Genomic DNA, 24164 nt, shown 5'->3' with positions numbered 1-24164 from the left:
GAATAATGACTTTCAACTTGAAATGGATTTTTTTTTCTTAAAGATTTATTTATTTATTTGACAGAGAGACAGCCAGCGAGAGAAGGAACACAGGCAGGGGGAGTGGGAGAGGAAGAAGCAGGCTCCCAGCAGTGGAGCCTGATGTGGGGCTCGATCCCGGAACGCCAGGATCACGCCCTGAGCCGAAGGCAGACGCTCAACGACTGCGTCACCCAGGCACCCCTTGAAATGGATTCTAATGTTAGTGACTCTCCTAATCTTCCTAGAGGTACTTTTACTGAGATTTACCATCTTTTTTTTTCCCATTTATCTTAACCATTAAAAAAATGTATAATACAGAAAAGTCTTGACTAACACTCAAAGGTTTGAGGTACATATGTTTTAGCCACTGTCACTAAAAACATTTCTAAAATGTGTGAATCCTGTAAACAAGGGAATGATTCAACTTCCAGTCATCAAAGGAACACAAAGTCCACTTGAGCTACCATTTTATGCCCAACTAAGCAACTGAAATTTTTAAAAAATAAATTATATTAAAAAAAACAAGCCATTTTGGTAAAATTCTAGTATGATTAACTCTAACTCTATAAAACTACCTTTTTGTTATAGTGGACATTAATCCTAGGAACCTGCTTGGTATTTGTAAAAAAATTACAGAGAAAGCAAGAGACCCCAGGAAAGGAATAAGTTATGAATTCTGCATTCAGTGCTACCCACAGGATCTCCTTGTAGTCTGGTGTTGATTTGGTAAGTGGTTTTAGAGTTAAAACCTATTGGAAATGAGGATGTGAGGCAGGGGAGAAGAGTCAAATATAAGCCACTTCAAAGAACTAGGATGTGGAGGGGGTGGTTAAGAAGATGGCAGCAAAGTAGGAGGACCCCAGGCTCGCCTTGGCCCACAAATACAACTAGATACCTGTCAGATCATCCTAAATACCCCAGAAACTGATCTGAAGACTGGCAGAACAAACTGCACAACTAAAGGTAGAGAAGAGGTCACACTGAAGAAGGTAGAAAGTATGGAGAGGTGGTTTGGGAGAGAAATGGATGGTGGCTGCTGTGGGTGGGGAGGGAGCAGTGGTCAGGGAGAAGGGCGAGAGACATACTAACAGACAGGGGAGTGTAGGGGGAAAATGAATCCCCATAGTAATTGCCTTGGAAAGTAAGAGGGGCTGAATTTCATGACTTCTGGCAACCAGCGTGGAGTTTTAAAGGTCAGCAGGCTTTGCTGGGAGAGAGCCTTGAGGGCACTGCCCTGCTCCTGGAGAGAAGGCAGGCAAACATACAGCATGGAAACAGCAATCTCAAGAGTGCCTGTGGCATACAATGGGAAGGTTATTTGCTCATCTTGCTCAATCATACATAGATTTTAACTCTATCAAATCCCGGAGAGACAGCATTCACAGAGAGAGACCCCCCTGGGAACAAAGGAACTGGCCAGCACCATTTCCCTCCCTGGACCCTTAGCATAAGTACAGGACTACCTGTGGGAACTGGTGCAGCACTGACACTCACTACCTAACTTGCCAAAGTGAGTCCCCCCGCCCCCCGCCCCGCACTCTGGTGGAACTGCCTCTCCCACTCACACTAGCCTCAGTCGCAGTGAGTAGAAACCCTCTCCCAGAAGACTGAACCAAACCCTTGCTCCTACTGCCATCTCCCGATGCAGGAGTTTTGCAGAGCTTCGGTTCTGGCAGTGGTGGCGACAGGTCTCATTTCACAAACAGACCAGAGCACACCTAGTTAAAACATACCACATTCAGGCCAGGAACCAAACATTGCCCACAACTGGTAAAAAGCCTCTGCAGATAACTGGCCTGAAGGATAAAATGGCCAGGACAAAAGAGCAGAAAGTATGCAGCATACACTCCTGGAAGGACCAGGCCCTGGAGAACAGGAGACACCACACGGCAGGGCACTAAAGGACCTCTTCTTCATAAGGCCATTACCCTCAAGAATGAGAGATGTAGCTGACTTTCCTAACACACAGAAAGAGGCACAGAGACTTAGACAAAATGAGAAGACAGAAATTTATCCCAAATGAAAGAACACGGACACGGACAGAAATCTAAGCAAAACAGATATAAGTAACATGCCTGATAAAGAATTTAAAGTAATGATCTTATGGATACTCACCAGACTACAGAAAAGAGTGGAGGGCATCAGTGAGACCCTTACCAGAGAGAGAAGGAACAACATAGTAGAGATAAAGAGTACAAGAAATGAATTGAGAAACATGCCTGAGGGAATGAAGAGCAGGATGGAAGAAGCAGACGAATTAGTGATCTAAGGAGACAGAGTATTGGAAAGTAATCAGGCTGAACAAAGGAGAGAAAAAAGAATTATGGAACGTAAGAATAGTCTTAGGGAATTCAGTGACTCTCTCAAATGTAAAAACATTCTTATTATAGGAGTCCAGAAGAATAAGACAGAGAAAAGGGGACAGAAAATTTATTTGAAGAAATAACAGCTGAAAACTTTCCTAATCTGGGGAAGGAAAAATAACCAGATTCAGGAAGCACAAAGAACTCCCATCAAAATCAACAAAAGCAGATCCACACCAAGACATATTGTAATTAAACTGGCAAAATATAATAATAAAGAAAAAGTCTTAAAAGGAGCAAGACAAAAGAAGGCAGTAACTTACAAGGGAAAACTCATAAGGGTAGCAGGAGACTTTTCAGCAGAAACTTTCCAAGCCAGATGGGAGTGGCATGATATATTCAAAGTGCTAAATGGGAAAAATCTGCAGCCAAGAATACGCTATCCAGCCAGGCTATCATTCAGAAAAGAAGGACGGACAAAGAGTTTCCCAGACAAACAAAAACAAGGGAGTTCATGATCACTAAACCAGCTCTGCAAGAAATATTAAAGGGGACTCTAAGTAGAAAGGAGAGGCCAAAAGTGACAGTATAAAGGTAGGAAACACAAAAACAGTAAAAATGAATATTTCTGTAAAAAATCAGTCAAGGAACTCATAAAATAAAAGGATGTAAAATATAACAACATATACTTAAAATGTAGGGAGGAGAGGCAAAAAGAATGGGTTCAAACTTAAACGACCATTAACTTAATATAGATTGCTATGTGCCAAAGAGGTTATAAATAAAACTAATGGTAACCATGTATCAAAAACCACTAATAAATATGCAAAGAATGAAGAGAAAGAAATCCAATATATCACTAAAGAAAATCAGCAAACCATGAAAAATAAGAAAGGATCAGAGAATATCTCCAGAAACAACCACAAAACAAATAATAAAATGACAATAAATACATATTTATCAATAATTACTCTGAAGGTAAATGGACTAAATGCTCCAAAAGACATATGGTGATGGAATGGATTAAAAAATGAGACCCATCTATATGCTGCCTACCAGACACTCGTTTTATTTTATTTTTATTTATTTATTTTAAACTTGTTTTGTTTTTTCAAGATTTTATTTATTTTTTTGTCAGAGGGAGAGAGAGAAAACACAAGCAGGGAGAGCAGCAGGCATAGAAAGAAACAGGCTCCCCACTGAGCAAGGAGCCCCATGTGGGACTCGATCCCAGTACCCTGGGATTATGACGTGAGCTGAAGGCAGACACTTAACTGACTGAGCCACCCAGGCATCCCCAGACACTCATTTTAGACCTAAGGACACCTACAGATTGAAAGCAAGGGGACAGAGAAAAATCTATTCTGAAATGGATGTCAATAGAAAGCCAGAGTAGCAATACTTACATTGGACAAAATAGACTTTAAAACAAAGACTGTAACAAGAGACAAAGAAGGACACAATATAATAACAAAAGGGACAATCCAACAAGATATTAACAACTATAAATATTTATGCACCCAACAAGGGAGCACCTAAATACATAAAACAGTTAATAACAGACATAAAGGAACTAATCAATAATACAGTAATAGTAGGGGACTTTAACACCCCACTTACATCAATAGATCATCTAAACAGAAAATGAACAAGGAAACAATGGCTTTGAATGACACTGGAACAGATGGATTTAACAGATATATTCAGAACATTCCATCCTAAAACAGTAGAAAACACATTCTTTTCAAGTGCATACAGAACATCTTCCAGAATAGATCACACATTTAGCCCATAAAACAAGCCTCAACAAATTCAAGGTCAAAGTCATACCATACATCTTTTCTGACCACAATGCTATGAAACTAAAGTCAACCACAAGAAAAAATCTGGAAAGAGCTCAAATATGTGGAGGTTAAATAACATGCTATTAAACAATGAATGGGTCAAATAAAAAATAGAAGAAGAAATTTTTAAAAAGTACATAGAAACAAACAAACAAAAATGAAAATACTACAGTCCAAAACCTCTGGGATGCAGCAAAAGTGGTTCTAAGATAGAAGTACAGAGCATTACAGGCATAGCTCAAGAAGCAAGAAAAATCTCAAGTAAACCACCTATTCTGACACCTAAAGGAGCTAGGAAAAAAAGAACAAACAAAACTTAAAACCAGAAGAAGAAAAGAAATAAGAGAGCAGAAATAAATGATACAGAAACTAAAAACAAAACAAAACAAAACAACAACAACAACAACAAAAACCCCAATAGAGCAGATCAATGAAACCAGGAGCTGGTTCAATATCAATCAATATCAATTAAATTGATAAACCTCTAGCCAGACTTACCAAGTGAAAAAGAGAAAGGATTCAAATAAAATCACAAATGAGAGAGGAGAAATAACAACCAACACCACAGAAATACAAACAATTATAAATGAATATGGATAGTGAATCATGGAAAAACTATATGCCAACAAATTGGACAACCTAGAAGAAATGGATAAAATCCTAGAAACATATGAACATATAAACTACCAAAACTAAAATAGGAAGAAATAGAAAAATTGAAGACTGATAACCAGCAAAGAAATGGAATCAGTAATCAAAAAGCTCCCAAAGAACAAAAGCCCAGGACCAGATGGTTTCATAGGCAAATTCTCCCAAACACCTAAAAAAGAGTTAATAGCTATTCTTTTCAAACTATTCCAACAAGCAGAAAAGGAAAACTTCCTAATTCATTCTATGAGGCAGCATTATCCTCATAACAAAACCAGAGAAAGACACCACTAAAGAAGAGAACTACAGGCCAATATCCCTGATGAACATAGATGTAAAATTCTCAACAAAATACTAGCAAACCGAATCCAACAACACATTAAAAAAAATCATTCACCACAATCAAGTGGGATTTATCCCTGGGTTGCCAGGGTGGTTCATATTTGCAAACCAATCAACGTCACATAGGTAAGAGAAAGGATAAGAACCTTTATCCATTCAACAGATCACGTCAATAGATGCAGAAAAAGCATCTGACAAAGTACAAATCCATTTATGATAAAAACCCTCAACAAAGTAGGTTTAGAGGAAACATACCTCAACATAATAAAGGCCATATATGAAAAACCCACAGCCAATATCACCCTTAATGAGAAAAAATGGAGAGCTTTTCCCCTAAGGTCAGAAACAAGACTAGGATATTCACTCTCACCACTTTTCTCCAATGTAGTACTGGAAGTCCCACCACAGCAAGCAGACAACAAAAAGAAATAAAAGGCATCCAAATCAGTAAGTAAGCAGTAAAACTTTCACTATTTGCAGACGACATGATACTACATAAAGAAAATCTGAGAGACTCCACCAAAAACCTGCTAAATGAATTTAGTAAAGTCACAGGATACAAAATCAATGTGCAGAAATCTGTTACATTTCTATACACCAATAATGAAGCTGCAGAAAAAGAAATTAAGAAAACAATCCCATTTACAACTGCACCAAAAATAATAAGATTCCTAGGAATAAACCTAACCAAAGAAGGAAAGACCTGTACTTTGAAAACTATAAAACACTGATGAAAGAAATTGAAGATGACACAAAGAAACGGGAAGACATTCCATTCTCATGGGTTGGAAGAACAAATCTTGTTAAAATGTCTATCCTACCCAAAGAAATCTAAACATTTAATGCAATCTCTATCAAAATACCAATACCATTTTTTACAGAACTAGAACAACTCTAAAATTTGTATGGAACCACAAAAGATCCCAAATAGCCAAAGCAACCTTGAAAAAGCAAAGCAAAGCTGGAGGCCATCATAATTCTGGACTTCGAGTTGCAATAAAGCGCAGAAATCAAAACAGTATGGTACTGGCACAAAAACAGACATACAGAGCAATGGAACAGAACAGAAAACCCAGAAATGAACCTACAACTATATGGTCAATTAATCTTCAACAAAGCAGGAAAGAATATCCACTGGGAAAAAGACAGTCTCTTCAACAAATGCTGTTGGGAAAACTGGAAGGCAACATGTAAAAGGAAGAAACTGGACCACTTTTCATACACAAAAATAAATTCAAAATGAATTAAAGATCTAAATGTGAGACCCAAAATCCTAAAAATCCTAGAAGAGAACACAGGCAGTAACTTCTATGACATGGGCTGTAGCAACCTCTTCCTATATCTTCCGAGGCAAGGGAAACAAAAGCAAAAACAAACTATTGGGACTACATTAAAACCAAAAGCTTCTGCACAACAAAGGAAACAATCAGCAAAACTAAAAGACAACCTATGGAGTGGGAGAAGATATCTGCAACTGACATATCCAATAAAGGGTTAGTATCCAAAATATATAAAGCACTTATAAAACTCAACACCCAAAAAAGCAACCCAATTAACACATGGGCAGAAGATATGAACAGACATTTCTCCAAAGACATACAGATGGCCAACAGACACGTGAAAAGATGCTCATCATCACTTGTCATCAGGGAAATGCAAATCAAAACTCAATGAGATATCACCTCATATCTGTCAGAATGGCTAAAATCAATAGCATAAGAAACAACAGGTGTTGGCAAGGATGTGGAGAAAAAGGAACACTCATACACACTATTGGTGGGAATGCCAGCCAGTGCAGCCACTGTGAAAAACAGTATGGAGGTTCCTCAAAAGTTAAAAATACAACTAGCAATCACACTACTGGGTATTTACCCAAAGAATACAAAAACACTAATTTGAAGGGCTACATGGACCCCTATGTTTATTGCAGCATATTTACAATAGCCAAATTATGGAAGCAGCCTAAGTGTCCATTGATTAATGAGTGGATAAACATGTGGGGGGAGTGTGTGTGTATGTGTGTGTGTGTGTGTGTATACACACATATATAATGCTAAGTGAAATAAGTCAATCAGAGAAAGACAAATATCATATGATTTTAACTCATATGTGGAATTTAAGAAACAAAACAAATGATCAAAGGGGAAAAAATAAAGAGAGAGAGACAAATCAAGAAACAGACTCTTGGAGCACCTGGGTGGCTCAGTCAGTTGGATACACGACTTCTGGTTTTGGTTCAGGTCATGATCTCATGGGTCCTGAGACTGAGCCCTGCATCAGGCTCTACGCGCAGTGGAAAGTCTGCTTGAGATTCTCTCCCTCTTCCTCTGCACCCACCACCCCAGTTTATGCGCGCACTCTCTCTCTCTCTCAAATAAATTAATAAATAAAATCTTTAAAAAAAAGAAAAGAAAGACTTAAGTATAAAGGACAAACTGATGATTACCATGGGGGGGGGGTGAAATAGCCAAATGGGGATTAAGGAGTGCACTTGTCATGAAGAGCACCAGCTCTTGTATGGAAGTGCTGAATTACTACATTGTACACCTAAAACTGATATAACACTGTATGTTAACTAACTGGAATGAAAATAAAACTTAAAAAAAGAAAGAACTAGGATGTGCACAGCTTAATTCTCTTTGTCCACCCAGCTTACAAAGTAAATTACATGGGATCACATTCTCTGTACAGAGTAATAGTTATTTGACTAAAAATAAACTAGAGAAAAATATTTCTATTTTGAGATTATTCATTGTTACTGAACTACACCAAATTACTATTTCCAAGGAGGAGCTATTTCTATTTCTATTGCCCCAACCTTAAAACTGGAATAGGAGGAATCATCACACGTAGCTCCTGAGTGGAGCTAGGCACACACAGAAGGCCCCTAATCTCCCTTTGCCCTCCTCTCAAGTCACATGGACAAGAGTGGACCTAGGGACTGTCTGAAGTATTTAAAAGAGCTTTGAAAACTGGAGTTCTTTCTAATGCTATCCAATGTAATGAAGTGTTACTGGCATTTTTATTCTCTTACAAGAAATACTCTTTCAAAATTAAAAGTACTGAAGAAATTCATAAAAAAGAAATGATGTGTAAAGATAAAGAAATGATACACAACCTCATTTTAATTAAGGAAATGCAAACAGATACTTTGTTTTACCTACCAAATTGTCAAAAGTTTAAAAGTTTGATAAATAGCATCTTTGGTGCAAGTGTGGAAAACAGGCACTTACTTACATGTGGGTGTATAAACAGGTACAACCTTTTTGGAAAAAAAGCTCACAGTGTTTGTCAAAATGATATATCATACTCTATAAGATTGCAGCTTTAGTGCTAACTATCTACCCTGGGGATATACTTTCAAAACGATGCCAAGAACATATGCACCATGACTTTCACCATAGTATTTATATTAACAATACAGTGAAAACGGCATAAGTATCCACCAATAAGGGACTGAATAAATAACTGTACAACCAAACAATGGCATATGAGGGAGCTATTTAAAAAGAATGGTAGGGGCGCCTGGGTGGCATAGCGGTTAAGCGTCTGCCTTCGGCTCAGGGCGTGATCCCAGCGTTACGGGATCGAGCCCCACATCAGGCTCCTCTGCTATGAGCCTGCTTCTTCCTCTCCCACTGCCCCTGCTTGTGTTCCCTCTCTCGCTGGCTGTCTCTATCTCTGTCGAATAAATACATAAAGATCTCAAAAAAAATAAATAAATAAAATAAAAAGAATGGTAGGTCTGTATATACATATATAGAAAGAGCAAGACAAATTAGCTAGAAAAGCCTTATCCAGGTGATATATAATATGATCTTTTTTTATTTCATTATTTTGTTTTAAAGGATATACACAAAGGTCACTTTTCCTGAATTTGATGTCTATGTGGAAGGCCTATACAATGTTTTGGTTACATTTCTCTGCTCCTTTTCACAGTAAAACTTCATCAAAAAGGTGTCCCCATTTTTTGTTCTATATTTCATTTCCTATTACTTTTTTAGTCTGCTCCAAGCTTGCCTGTACCCTTCAACTCTCTAAGGAAACCTGACTGATCACTGATCAATCATCAATGATCTCCATGTTGCCAAAACTAATAGCCATTTCTCTGCTCCCAGTTTACTTGCCTTCTCTGTATCATTTAACAATTGACTGCTCTTTACTTTTGAAACACTTACCTCTATCTGAATTTCTAAATTTTGGAGTCCTGCATCTTATTATCATTTCTAACTTAAATGGTCCCTCACTGACCTCACTTTTTAGTCTTACACTGGACTCCCCCCATTTTCTCTGACTCAGTAAATGGCACCACACACATGGAGTGCTTATGGCCAGAACCCTGAAGATTCACCTTTGGTTCCATCCACTCCTGGACCCTCTACATCTAATCCATTAAGAAATCCCGCAGATTCTTGGGGCGCCTGGGTGTCTCAGTTGGTTAAGTGTCCCACTCCTGATTTTGGCTAAGGTTATGACCTCAGGGTCGTGGGATCAAGTCCTGTGTCGCCGGGCTCTGTGCTCAGTGGGGAGTCTGCTTGAGATTCTCTCTCTCCCTCTGCCCCTCCCCTGCCCTGTGCTCACTCTCTCTCACATAAATAAATAAATCTTAAGGAAAAAAAAAAAGAACTCCACAGATTCTCTTCAACACTCTACACTCTGCACCTGGCTATTCTGCCCCCTGACAAAACAGCACAAGTGGCCACTTCAAACTCCATTAAGGTTGACAACGTGCTGGCCATGAGATTCTGTTCTCCATTTTTAAAGTTACCTGTACATTTTAATCTGATAGTTTGTAACGTATGACTCTTTTTTTTGATCTGTAATATGATACAGTATAAACTAAATCGCTCTCAAAAATAGCATTCATGTTCTTATCTGCCTGTAACTTTCTAAACCCAGAGGCCTAAAGGAGCCCTTCATCTAATGGCAATTCCTGACAAAGGCTCTTACCCTCTTCTTCCCAGGTTCAGAAGCACGAGTGTCATAATCATCAGGGAGCTGAAGATAATCCTCCATTCTGCTGGCAATTGCCTCCCAGTCACGTTTCCTTTTAGTACCAGTTCTCAAGCCATCCAACTTGTCTGAGGGACAAACACAGAGCCGCAGCATTAAGGAAGAGTGTGAGTTTGCACACAACACACAAACAAAGGAAAAGAAGTCTGGAACACTGTCGGAGGGCAGATCCACATTTCTGAGAGCAGCATCACTTGCAGATCCAAACTATCTTCTTGGCTGAGATAATAGTTCTGTGCCATTTCCATTGTTTATTTGGTGTTCATACTGGCAGGCATTACATTACAAGGTTGGTTTAAGTAACAAATACGGGCAGAGCAAGAAAAGTCACTTGTCTCCTGGCCTCCCACCCCACCAAATCACACTTCAGCTCTCAAGTTGTGAAGGAAAACGCGAAGACGGGTTGTTCTAAAAGCTATTTCTTCCACTCTTTTTTTTCTTTAACACAATATTAACCCCACCCATTTGATCTGCAATCACGTGTGATACCGTGTCATATTAAAAGTAGGTAGTACCAACAACCTAATGAGCCAAGCTAATGTTTAAAAAGGTTTTAGATTTATAGTTCCTTGGGATTTTGACCAGTGTGCGAGGATTCGCCATGTGTTAATGTTTCTAAGTTGACTGTACAGCTCACCACATTCTTTGATTATACTATGAAGTGCTACTGGCCATTCTGAGGCTGAGCTAGTCAGCCAAAGCGACCAGATCTAAATTTCTTTCTGAATCCTCAATCTAAGAGGGCTAGGCTTCCCAAGGGCCCCAAACTGTAACCAATTAAATGAAGAGAGATTGCAGATTCAGAAATTATGAGACATGAGTTTAGGCGTCTTCAAGAACACGCGACGAAAATGTGTAGTTATTTTTATTGGTTGTTAATACTGATTTTGAATTCTCTATGTGAAATGAGTTATATATATATTTAGCTACATTGAAGCACTAAACTTTTGAATCATCTGTGATTATATACACAATTATTAAGCAAGTCAATAAAAGAAAACCTAAAAACGTCAGAAATACACAATAACCATACTTCATTCAACTCCATAAAGGGTGCAGAGTGTATTATGATAAAAATCTGTTAGGCACCGGTTGGAGAGAACTTGATATGAAAAGGAAAGTACAATGGAAGCAGTGGCAGGAGAGAGGGTGAGTTTATGCTTCAAATGTAAAAGATTCACACACAACTAACTGTACCATACCATACAGGCTTAAAAAACCAGTAAGATTTCGCACACTTGGCAAAGCTTTTATTTCCTAAAATCCTCCCCCATAAAAGCAATATTACTGAAATATCTGCAAGCAAATGACAGTACTTTACAAAACTCAATAAATTTTTATCATATCACTTTGGAAAAACTTTTACATGGATGAGTTCAACAGAAACAGTTTCCTAATCTCCTCTGTAAATCACATGCTGTATCAAATGGCTCTATCTTCATGTGTATGACAGGACGTATTATACAAATTCTTAAAGAAGTGATCCCTTGATTGCACAGGGACAGAGATTATGGTGTTAGAAAACCTATGAAGTCCCACAAACAATAAAACTGTTCTAGTTCAACAGTATACAGTATTACTAAAAGAGTAGGAAGCTCTAACACACTTAGCAAATAAACCTCAGAGGATTTCCAAACTTAAGATCAACTTCGATATTAACATACTTCAAAGGAAAAAATTCATATCTGAATTCCAAGAATAGAGCATGGCCAAGGCAGCAATGCAGAAGGGCAAGTGTGAAAACTGCAAGAACATTTCCTCAGACACTGGGTATGTGACAGGAGTTACAGACCAGGAGTCCCATATTTCCAACATGGAAGATCAGAAGAGCATGTACTTCTAGTCTGAACACCCTTGTTTGTAATGTTTAATGTGAAATTTCATTGTGCACAGCATGTTTAAAGCTTCCTTCTTGGGGCTGAAGAAAGGTTCATACCTCTTCCACATGGCATCCTGGAAACCCAAACACACAGATGTATGGCATAAGGTGAGGGAAGAGGAATCTGGGGTGTTAATTACAGAAGACGGCTGGTATCCCATATACCCATACTAATGATTTTCAGAGGTTTGAATTTCAAAAGATGAAGTTTTAAGATGAAGATGAAGGTTTAAACATCCAAGTTGGCAGGTCACAGAATTTTCCCACATCTTCAGAACAGTTAATATTACATAGCACAACAGAAAATTTTTGTAGATACGTCTATGCATTTTCTAAACATAAATAGTGTTTCTGAAAATTTGCTCATGATAAACATACAAGGGTTGTGTGCCTATATCAATAACCGCATTCCAACTGGGAAGAGATGTAGTTGCCTGACATGTAGAAGGCTAATACACAATAACTGATAAGCAGAGACAAATGACAGATGAGAAAAGCAAAAGTACTTGGTATGGAGAAACCTAAATTAGGATAACATTCTCAAACTTTCTTTTGGTTTCTCACAATTTGAGAAACCAAAATTGTATCGTCGGAATTTAAGTAGCTTCAATGCCAAATCCAAGCATCTGATGTGGCATGTACCGCCCACCCTTGTATTAGGGTGCCCGTGTCCCAGCTGAGAAGGAGCCAGTCAGGGGCAACTGAAGTGGGCCACAGGCAGTCTTTAACAACTCCACAACACTCGCGCCGGATGTATTTCAGGCCAGTTCTCAAGCTTTCTAAAATTACACCACTTCTGATTTAACACTCAAACACCAGCTAAACTGCATACTGTACTTAATGAACACAGATCAAGAATCTGCAATGAGATTTAACCAGCTGCTTGAAAGGTAAACGAGTGTTTTCTCATTGGCAGACTCATTTGTGAATCAAAACTCCCCAGGTACAGATTTAGCTCTCTGGCTCAACGTGGGACACTGATGAAGCTTAATATGTTTCCTCTCGCATAATCATGTTACCAAAAGTAATTGAAGAATGTTGGTAAAGTACTCAGAAAAATTAATTGTACCTGGTAATCAAATCTACTGAATTTGTTGTGGTAAGGAAGGCACCATAAACAGGTTAATTCGCAGATGAAGAGCCTTATGTTTTAGAGAAGAACTGTGTCATTTGGCTACATGGACCAATCTCAAAGAAGCAAGCACTTTCAAGAATGCTCACACTCAATTTGCCTTCCTCCACAGGTAGATTAGCTCTCAGGATAACAGAGTGCTGTAAAACGTCAGTCATTATATGAAACATCACTGTCACTCTTACTAAAACAGCAGCGGCAGGAGCAGCAGCAAACATGGTGGGGTTTATATTCTAGACTCATTACTAGACCTTCAGTGCCTTTAACTGAAATGGTTTATTTAACAAATCCACTTCTGGAATTAATTGCCTAACACTCTTTCTTTAAGATGGACTGAATTTGTGTAAAATGTATTTTCTGAGAAGCAAATGGCAGACAGGCCAGAATTTTTTCCAGAAATCAATACCAAGTTTAATATCATATTTTCTTGAATATTCTTCACAGCTAAATTCTGTTTTCCTTTCTCTTTAGAAATTAGAAAGAAAAATAGAAAACGGACTGGCTCGAGTTTAAAAAAGCATTATCATAGATCATATATTACACGATGCCTCTGAACATTATATGCTTAGCTAAAATATTGATCACTTTTACAATCCTCTTGTCTCTTTATTTATGATTTTTGCCCCAAAAGATAATTGCTATTTAGAGAACCAGAAGAAGGAAATGATCTTACACAGTACAGAACTTCAAACGGACTTAATCTAATATCAAAATAAGGAGATCTAAAGCAGGATTATTTAAAAAGTAATTTGTGATTATTATTTTCCTACGTATTTAATTGCACTTAAACATTTATAAATGTTTTAAAAGTTTAGAGGAAGAGATCATTGACTAAGATTTCCCAAAGAGGGAAGACTAGTTTAAGAATATGTCAGTAAGTACATATAATTTTCACCTGTCACACACTAGAAAAAAATCCTAGACTTTATACCAAAGCACCTATCCCAATAACAGAGTAATACCAAAGTTTATGGAACTACCTTTTACATAGGACCTAGTGAACATCAATTGCTAACATGATCAGTTGGGCAAAATAAAAGGCAGAAACTTATGCAACTCGTGTAAAATGCACTCCTCTTACGTCAGAAATACAATGTATCCCAAACAGTGAAGCAGCTAAATGACTCAGATTTGTTCTATGAACTTAAGATATTTAGATGGTTACTTTCATTTTGGAGTAACAGTATGATACCAAGAAGAGAAACGCAGAGACCGAAAGTTATACTTCACACATTAGTAAGGTCAATCTTCCAGAAAGTCCTTATCTCATTTTCTTAGATTATTTATTAATATATCTTAATCAATGTGATAACTGATTCTCTTTAAGTGAGATAAAAAAAAAAAAAAGAAAAGAAAAAACGTTTTGCATTATTACCATGAAATATTGGAGGAAAGTCCACTGGATATAATTGATTTTCTGCTTGACAGACAACCTCACATTAAGCAACTCCAACTTTTGATTTAGACAGTAATTTTAACCAGTTTACCTTGTAATCTGCCACTAAAAACAAGTTGAAGGAAAGAATCTTATAAAGCAGGCTCCTCAAAAACCTGAATTACATATCTACCTCCTCCCACCCAGAAACTCTAATTTATTATACAAGGAAAATAAGTGCTTTTTAAGAATGTTTAAACCTCGATATTTATTATTATTACTACTATTATTTCCCAAAGTATTCATAATCAGGTTCAACTTTGGACTGCAGTTAAATATACTTTTAAAAAAGCAGAAATCTCATCAGCACTAACATTTCTGATTAATATAACAGAATGGATTTTAGAAGTGACAGTATTTTATTGCTAAATTCATCATACTTGTGCTTACTCTAAAACCTTGAAGTGATAGTAAGGGCAATTCTTCTAAATACTCTTCTTTCACTCTGTCACAAGATATAACTAGTTAAACTGAAAGCTAGTGAAATAGACTGAGGATGTAAGGTAGGCCAAAAATCTTGGTTTAAAGCAGAAATTTGGGGAAATTTGTTCTTCTTACAGCAGAAAGATCTATGACCATTACCATCAGGTATCACATATAAAAACAGGAAAAAGGAGATACCCACCTAGCTTGGCCTCAGATGTGTCCATCTCCCATTTGCTTTTCGGAATGTAACCCTAAATCGCACACAGAGAGAAGCTCGAAGGGTTAGAAAGAGACACATACATGCATATCACTGTTGAACTGGAAAAGCATTAAAACTGGGAACGGATTCAGTTTCCACTCACTAGTTATATATATCTCTATATACATATCCTTAGGGAAAACACAGTCTCATTATCTCTGAAGAAACTGAATTACCCAATTCACCCAACTTCACTGCCCAGATTTCAGAGTCGTCACTTCAAAATAGTATCATGAAGGCGCTTTGAGGCAGCTACAGTTGGGGACACACAACTGTAGACCGAACAACAGCTGGATAGCAAATTACGGTGAGGACGTACGGTTGTTACTGTGCTAGTATTAATATCATCAGAGTAGCAGAGGATTTATAATAACTAGCTAGCTTATTTTTTAAATACAACTGCGATTCTCAAGTGATAGTGGCCATGAGGTACAGAGAGTGTTCTTCAAGACAGCTACTTTATATTGCGGTGTAATTTTCAGTACTCGAAAGAAGAAAACATGGTATCACTGAACACAACTATGAAGTTCCAACTTCATTTAAAAATGACTCAACCCATTTACCAGTTAGATCTTACAAAGGCTGGATTTTACTGAATCAATGTGAGAGTATTTCTTTTTCATCGGTTGGAACCTAGATTATTATTTTCAATGTCTTTTAAAATGACATTTTCCTAATATACGAAAAACCAGCAATCTCCACAGGCAATTTACATTTTATTTAATTAAACAAAAGAAACCTGGGTGGTTTATTTCAAACAAAGTCCCGTAAGATTTTCAAATTTCCCAATATACCTATTTAACTATGTAGTGATCCTTTCTGCTTATTCACCTAGCAGGTGTACGGTTATGATTCCTCTTTTCCTTCACTTGGACTCTGTTCTCTATTAGATCCTAACGTACAGAACTTTAATACTAGGGCTTATTATATAGAACAGATTCATCCAAGGTGTCTTTTAAGAATTAATATCTCTACTATTGGGAATCTTCAAGTGCATGGAACAGACTGATACAAAGGTAGGTTGGAAAGGATGCTGAACGCTTCACGGCAATAGCTGCTGTGTGAGAGTACTGGAGCATCGTAGTTCTTCCAGGAAACCTATAGGTGTTGTACATTTCTAGTCTTTAAGCCAGACTAATAATTCACTTTCAACTTATTAGGTAGTACTTCAGGTTATAAATCATACCATCTTTCCCAAATACATTTCTAGAACAAACCAAGCCAAAGCTATGCGGAAGTGATGGCGCTAAAAGTACTGATGAGATCTGTACAAGTCATATCTCAGAAATCACCTGAAAACCTTAAGCATCACTAGAATTACATATTTTTAAATTCTGAATCATATCTACTAGGTTCACTGAAGCACTAAAGAAGGAAAAATATCATACCAATGATCCCCCAAAAGGATTCTCTTAACCAAGAAAAGTTTGGATTTCGCCCAGTTGCAGTGATCAGTACAAAGCAGAAAATGCAAAGTTTATTGAGAATTCCATTAAAATGGTCTGAATGACATGAGACTTGCTCTTAACCCTTTGGTTAAAATTCTCCAAGAATCTTTTACTCTTGGAATAGAACCCAATAGTAGAAGATCTGGATTCTGCATTTTTGAATGGGTTAAGAGAAGTTTTACAACATAAAGATAAGCAAAATGAGTATATTAATTTCCTCCTGCTGGAACCACCCTGTTCTTCCTTGAAACTGTATCATCTTCTCATTGGTTGAATGTTAGGCCACTTGGAAAAAAGAGAGATAGTCCAGCAGGGTAGAGTACTAAGGCTTCCTTGCCATGTTTTTTGATGTAATATTAGAGTATTACAGCATGTTTCACTTTTCAAAATAAGTAGTACATTCAGTTAAAAGTTCTGAGCTTTGACCTACCCCTAAAAAGTTAGATGTTATGAACCATTATCCTGAACTAAAATCTCCACAAAAGGAAGACGGAGCTTCAGAAAGCTAACATTATAGACTTCTCACATGATCACTTTCTAGTACACACGCTGCAAGTAGCTAAAGAAGTCATTAGCCATATTCCAGAACAGCGTGGGCCTTTAAGTGAACTTCCTGCCTACGTTTTAGATCATATATGTCAAAAAACAAACTAATTAAGAAAAATATTTTGTTTAAAGAAAAAACATACTGAGACTCAAATGCAATTAACTTTAAAGCTTATTTTTTAATCCGCATATGAAATCTAGGAATGCAGAGGTTGACACCATCTCTATGTACACACAGTTTCTTTTCAGAGTCCTCTATATCACACATGGGTTTGATGGGACCACTCCTTAGAGAGTCTGTATTCTCTAGGGGTAGGGATCAGGGTTCTCACTTTGTACATTTCCAGAAGAATATGAGAAGCAGCTTTAGCAAGGGCTGATGTATTAAATAAACCAAATAATATTTTGAATTAAAAAAGCAACACTGTTTCAAGGCATTGCTAATCTCTGTGCCTCATTAGCAAACACTGAAAAGTAACATAATTCTACAGGTCGCATATTTTTCAATGACAGGGTAAGGCAAACATCTCTACAGAGGTGTGATCAAAAGCATTTACAGTAGGTACACGGGAACTTTGAACTCACACTACGGAAGCCTCTAATCAGCCTAAACAAAATGCATTGCCTACACACTCAAATCATTTTCCCCATCACTTAATAGGATAAAATGCAGAAGAACAAATCCAGCAGTCAGTGGCAACCCTCTGCCGCCTTATTCTAGAGGTTCTTCTGCCTCAGTTGACAGAAACTCAATTCTGAAATCTTGTAGCAAAGAAGAGACAATTATGCATATGTTGGGTAGGCTGTACCACATATCTGCTGGAATGTAAGAATGCCCTTTCATATGTAATTGATTTCTTAAAAAGTATTCTCCCCTAAAGCCACCCACGAGTAGATGAGTGAGTACAGGGTAAATTTCTTAGCATTCTTAAAATTTTCGTGTAGCAACACAGTAGAAGGTTCTTTTGGTCAGGGGAAAAAGAAAAAGTATCCAAAAGTCTCCTTGAAGATGATTATGAAACTTTTACCATTAAGGTGCAAATCAACAGTAGTAATCTGACCATAGATCTGAGATTAAACCCTTAAAAATTTTAATAGAGACACTTTGTTCAAAGTGGTTGGTCTGTCTCCTACCAGTTCGCTTTCCTCTTCCTCTGCATCTTTCTTTTCTTCCTTCTGTTCTTCGATATTTGCATCAAAATCTTCCATCTCTACCTACACCACCCCAATTAAAAAAAAAAAAAAGATGAGTTAACATTTAGAAAAATGTTGAGTCCCTCACTGAGATCTGAAACGAGCACAGGTGCCCAGAGCAAGACAGCACAGAATCACTGTTACATCCTAAGTAATTTTTAAACCCTAAACTTTGAAATAGAACTTATAAAAAGACAGAATGATAGTACTACCTTTCATTTACCTGGGATATCCATCTTTATAATTTCGTATGAAGTAGAGTATAATAATCGATGCTAAGTTGATGATTACCTGTTCTGAATGCCTATGATTACTAGGATTTCTTTTTAAAACCTTTAGCAAGTACTTTTCCAATCAAATAAAACATGTGTATGATTCAAATTTCAAAACGTAAGAAAGGGTATAGTGAAAAGTAAGATGATAGTAGCTTGGCCCAGAATGGTAGCTATGCAAATAGAGAGTAGATGGATTAGAGAAGTATTTATAAGGTAAAATTGACAAAACTTGTAGACTGACTACATGCTGGAGGGATAAGGTTGAAAGTTTGTATAATACAGAATAAAGAGCAAAGGATAACAGAGAGCGGAGTCAAGGTTTCAGCAACCAAGGATTGGTGGGTCTAATTACTAAGCTAGAGAATACCAAAAGAGGAACAGGTTTGTATGAATTTTATAGTGGATAGGTTGAATTTGAGATGTACTAAAGTAACATGTTTTTTGGTAGAGAATATGGAAAATAATGGCAGAACTATAAAAATCACCCATAATCCCTCCACAAGACATAATTAGTGTTAAGATACTGATAAAATTAATTTGATTCTTCACAATTTAATATTAAGGGCAAATATGTGACAATCCAAGCTACCAGAAAGATTATGTATATCGAATGTGCAGAATGATAAGATCCTAAGATATATAGAGCCCTAAAGAACTCCAGTAGTTTAGGACTGAGTAGCAAGAAAATCCAGCAAAGGAGATGGAAAGGGATGGCAGAGAGGCAAGAGGAGAACCAAGAGAAGGTGGACTCGCAACAGCCAAAAGAAAAATGTTGTCAAGAAGGTGGACATGGTTGACGAAGTCATATGTAGCTGCAAAATTAAGCAACAGAAGTGAGAATTATCTACTGTCACGGAAATCTTTGCTGAGAAAGTATCTGGAGAATGGCTGGGACAGAAACCAGAGGAAATAGGTAGAGGACTGGCATTGGGAGGTAAAAACACATAAAAACACAATGACAACATTAAGTATAGAAAACTTTCATTCACAGGAGCTGAAACCAAACAGAAGTACACAACTGATTAAAAGAGAAAAATCTCTCCTTTTCCATTATAAACATTTACTTCCACCAAATAAATAACTGATTTAGGCAAAAATTATCAATGAGTGAAATTTGTTGAGGAATAGGGTATTAACAAAGTATCTCCCTACAGATTAGTACAAAGGATAAAGGTAGAAAAATCTGATGGATAGCACCTGAACCAAGCGATCAACATTTAAATCACCAGGAATGAAATAAATTGACATCATATGGTTTCTGAGATGATGCAGTAAGGACACCACATCACTTATGTAGCATTCCTGGTAATGTTTAACCTAAAACAAATCATGTGAAAACAACCAGACAAACCCAAATTGAGGGGTATTCTTTAGAACAACTGGCCTATACTCTTCAAAAATTCTTTGTCTTTCTGGACAATGACATGGGTATGAAAGTTGTTTTTTTTTTTTTTAAAGAATTTATTTACTTATTTGCCACAGAGAGAGAGGGAGAGAGAACGCACACAAGCAGGAGGAGCATCAAGAGGGAGAGGGAGAAGCAGGCTCCCCACTGAGCAAGTAGTCCAATGCTGGGCTTGGTCCCAGGACCCTGAGATCATGACCTGATCCAAAGGCAGACACTTAACCAACTGAGCCACCCAGGTGCCCCAAGAAAGTAATTTTTTATATTAAAGGACTGTATCCTGGATTTTAAAAAATTGCTGTAAAGCACATTATGCGAACGTTTGGTGAAATGTGAATATGGACAATATATGAGATAATTCAGGAAATTTAATTCAGGAAATTTGTACTACTTAATGTAGTACTCTATCAATGTTACATTTTCTGAATTTGATAATTGGGACTTCTAGTTTTGTAAGAGAATGCCCTTGTTCTTGGGAGATACATACTGAAATACTGTATTAGGGGTGAAGGGTTAAGGGTTATGAGGTTTACAACTTAACTCTCAAATGGGTCTACCATTACAGTGATAACAATAGTAGTAATAAGAAGACATATATATCTATGTCACATCCATCAAAATCCTAGAGGAGAACATAGGCAGCAAACTCTTTGACCTTGGCCACAGCAACTTCTTGCTAGACACATCTCCAAAGGCAAGGGAAACAAAGCCAAAAATGAACTATTGGGATTTCATCAAGATTAAAAACTTTTGCATAGCAAAGGAAACAGTCAACAAAACCAAAAGACAACCGACAGAATGGGAGAAGATATTTGCAAATGTCTTATCAGATAAAGGGCCATATCTAAAATCTATAAACAATTTATCAAACTCAATACCCAAAAAACATATAATCCAGTCAAGAAATGGGCAGAAGACGTGAACAGGCATTTCTCCAAAGAAGACATACAAATGGCCAAGAGACACATGAAAAAATGCTCAACATCACTCAGCATCAGGGAAATACAAATCAAAACCACAATGAGGTATCACCTCATGCCGATCAGAATGGCTAAAATTAACAACTCAGGAAACAACAGAGGTTGGCGAGGATGCAGAGAAAGGGGAACCCTCTTACACTGCTGGTGGGAATGCAAACTTCCCAAACTGGAGCAGCCACTCTGGAAAACAGTATGGAAGTTTCTCAAAAAGTTGAAAATAGAGCTACCTTATGATCCAGCCATTGCACTACTAGATATTTACCCCAAAGACACAAATGTAGATCCGAACGGGCACCTGAACTCTAATGTTTATAGCAGTAATGTCCACAATAGCCAAACTATGGGAAGAGCCCAGATGTCCATCGACAGATGAATGGATAAAGAAGATACACACACACATAATGGAATATTACTCAGCCATAAAAAAAAAAGAAATCTTGCCATTTGCAACTATGTGGATGGAACTAGAAGGTATTATGCTAAGCAAAATAAGTCTATCAGAGAAAGACAATTATCATATGATTCATTCATATGTGGAACTTAAGAAACAAAACAGAAGAGCATAGGGGAAGGGAGAGAAAAATAAAACAAGATGAAATCAGAGAGAGAGAGACAAACCATAAGAGACTCTTCATCACAGGAAACAAACTGAGGGTTGCTGAAGGGGAGGGGGTGGGGGGGACGGAGTACCTCAGTGATGGGCATTAAGGAGAGCACTTGATGTAATGAGCACTGGGTGTTATATGAGACTGATGAATCACTGACCTCTACCTCTGAAACTAATAATACACTATATGTTAATTAATTGAATTTAAATGAAAAAAAGAAGAAAAATGTGGCAAAATATTAACAATCAGAAAATCTCAATGAAAGTTGTATAGGTGCTCTTATATGATTCATGCAAGTTTTCTGTAGTTAAAAATTTTTCCAAGTAAAAAAGGTGAAAGAAAGGTCCCTTTTGTACTGCTTTCAAGGCAAAGGACACTCACCTCTTCAATAGCAGCATCTTGCAGCAAAGAACGAATGTCCAGACGCATCATATGACGAGGTGCAGTTTCCCAGTGGTCAGCCATCTATTGAAAGATTTAGGAGGTCAAGTTATCTTGGGAAACTACTCAAAGAAAGACCAAGCGAGTATCTGAGACAATTTTAACTAATACTGTGAGGTCTAACAGGCCAGTTCCTGGAAGAGCTAGGCCACACCTCTTTCACTTAGATACAAAGGATAAGAAACATTTGCTAAAGAAGGCAGAAAAGATTTTCTGAAGGTAAAGGGGATAAACAAGAACTTCCCGACAAAGGTGATCATACAGACAAAATGAAGTTTAGAATACACCACTTTCTACGTTTCCAAAAATCACCTTATTTATTTCTTTAAGTTTTCTTCCATGAATATTTCTCTTGCCACAAGTCTGGTTATCTGCACTCATTTCAGCCAAATATACCTAAGAAAGAATGAATAGTGATTAAGCAAACAACTGTAACACTTACATGATAACACAAAGTACTGTAAAGTTCTTTTACCTCAAAACCCTTGGTTTTTGCTGCACTCCAAAACTGGTCAAAATGTCTAACTCTGTCATTGATGGCATCCAGGATGATAAAGGGGAAAAAGCCATCATCCAGAGTCTTTTTGAAAGTTTTGAACATGCTGGTGCGGTAGGTCTCCTCCATCTCAGCTTCATATTCATATTCCATGACCTAAGATATCGCAAAGAGATATGGAGTTAGCAAAAACAAAGAACCATCCTAAACCTCTTCCCTGGTTAGCCTCTAGACAGAGATGACTTTGTAGTCTTTCCTTCACACCTAAGTACTAAAGTTTGTGTTCAAAAAAGAGAAATCTATGTCTTCAAAAAAGCCACACTGCTCTCTGAACATGTTTTCCTTTCAATATTATTAATGAATCAGATTACAACCTGAGAGGAATATGCCATACCTTCTTTTTCACTTTCTTTCCAGAATCTGGGTCTTTTTCTTCTTTTTCCACTTCAGTGATGAAGTAATCATCTAAGCTTAGAACTCTGGGTGCAGGTCCTCCAAATTCTACCTCTTTATCCTATGAATCATACAGTCAAGAGAGTTAAAGAGAATCTATAGAATAAATTAATGAATGCTCACACTAAAGTTCCTTCTGATGGCCAAATAATACTCAATCTTCTGGTGGTTTCAAATCAAGCAAAGGCAAAAATATTTGTCTAAGCAGAACAAAATTTTTATGGGACAGCATCTCCCACGTGGGCCAAGAAGAATGGATCAAATGGGAAATACGTGTATCAATATCACACTACTTGCTAAGAAGGAAAGTGACTAACAAAAGCAAATGATTTTTTGGCTCTCCCATACTCACTCGAATAAGTTTTGCAACATGTGTCTTTCCACTGCCAGGCAATCCTCTCATTATAACAACAATCTGAAACACAGTGAAAAACCAAAAAAATCACTAGGGAAGATTTTTTTTTTTTTTTTTTTTTTTTTACAATGAGGTCTTATAGTTAAGTGACCTATCATTCTCCAGGATACACCACATGACAGGTCATGAAACAAACCTTAATAAGTTTGAAAGCACAGAAATAATACAAAGTATGTCTCTGACCACAGTGGAATAAAATTAGAATAGTAAGAAAAACTTGAGAAATTCACAAGTATGTGGAAATTAAACACCATACTCCTAAATAACCAATGGGTCAAAGAAGAAATTTAAACATCAGAAAATACTTTGAGATAAATAAAAATACCAAAACTTATGGGATGCAGCTAAAGCAGTGCTTATAAGGAAGTTTACAGCTATAAGTGCCTATATTAATAGGAAAGATCTCAGATCAATAACCTAACCTTCCACCTTAAGACACCGGAAGAAGAACAAACTAAACCTGAAGAAAGCAGAAAGAAGGAAATAATATTAGAACAGAAGTCAATAAAATAGACAACTGAAAGACAATAAAGAAAAATCAATAGAACCAAAAGCTGGTTCTTTGAAAAGATCAACAAAATTGACAAACCTTTAGCTAGAC

The 24164-nt window shown here is 37.2% G+C and overlaps 1 protein-coding gene across 2 annotated transcripts in view; it reads right to left on the bottom strand.

The window, feature by feature from the left end:
* YLPM1 (YLP motif containing 1) overlaps window positions 1-24164 on the bottom strand; it is a 74434-nt gene that overhangs the window by 3417 nt on the left and 46853 nt on the right. Inside the window, exons 12-19 of one of the 2 annotated variants that reach the window (XM_045807810.2) lie at window positions 23501-23563; window positions 23090-23209; window positions 22675-22851; window positions 22512-22595; window positions 22140-22223; window positions 18431-18511; window positions 15243-15294; window positions 10109-10239 (exon numbers count right to left, since the gene is read on the bottom strand). In XM_045807810.2, the coding sequence (XP_045663766.2) occupies window positions 10109-10239; window positions 15243-15294; window positions 18431-18511; window positions 22140-22223; window positions 22512-22595; window positions 22675-22851; window positions 23090-23209; window positions 23501-23563 (792 nt within the window). The remainder of the gene's footprint in view (window positions 1-10108; window positions 10240-15242; window positions 15295-18430; window positions 18512-22139; window positions 22224-22511; window positions 22596-22674; window positions 22852-23089; window positions 23210-23500; window positions 23564-24164) is intronic. The other variant, XR_006781466.2, reaches the window with a different exon arrangement.

Source organism: Ursus americanus, chromosome 26, assembly GCF_024610735.1.
Source record: "Ursus americanus isolate L20-20 chromosome 26, mUrsAme1.1.p, whole genome shotgun sequence".
NCBI classification, from domain to species: domain Eukaryota; kingdom Metazoa; phylum Chordata; class Mammalia; order Carnivora; family Ursidae; genus Ursus; species Ursus americanus.
This window is presented reverse-complemented; position numbering and strand designations above follow the sequence as displayed.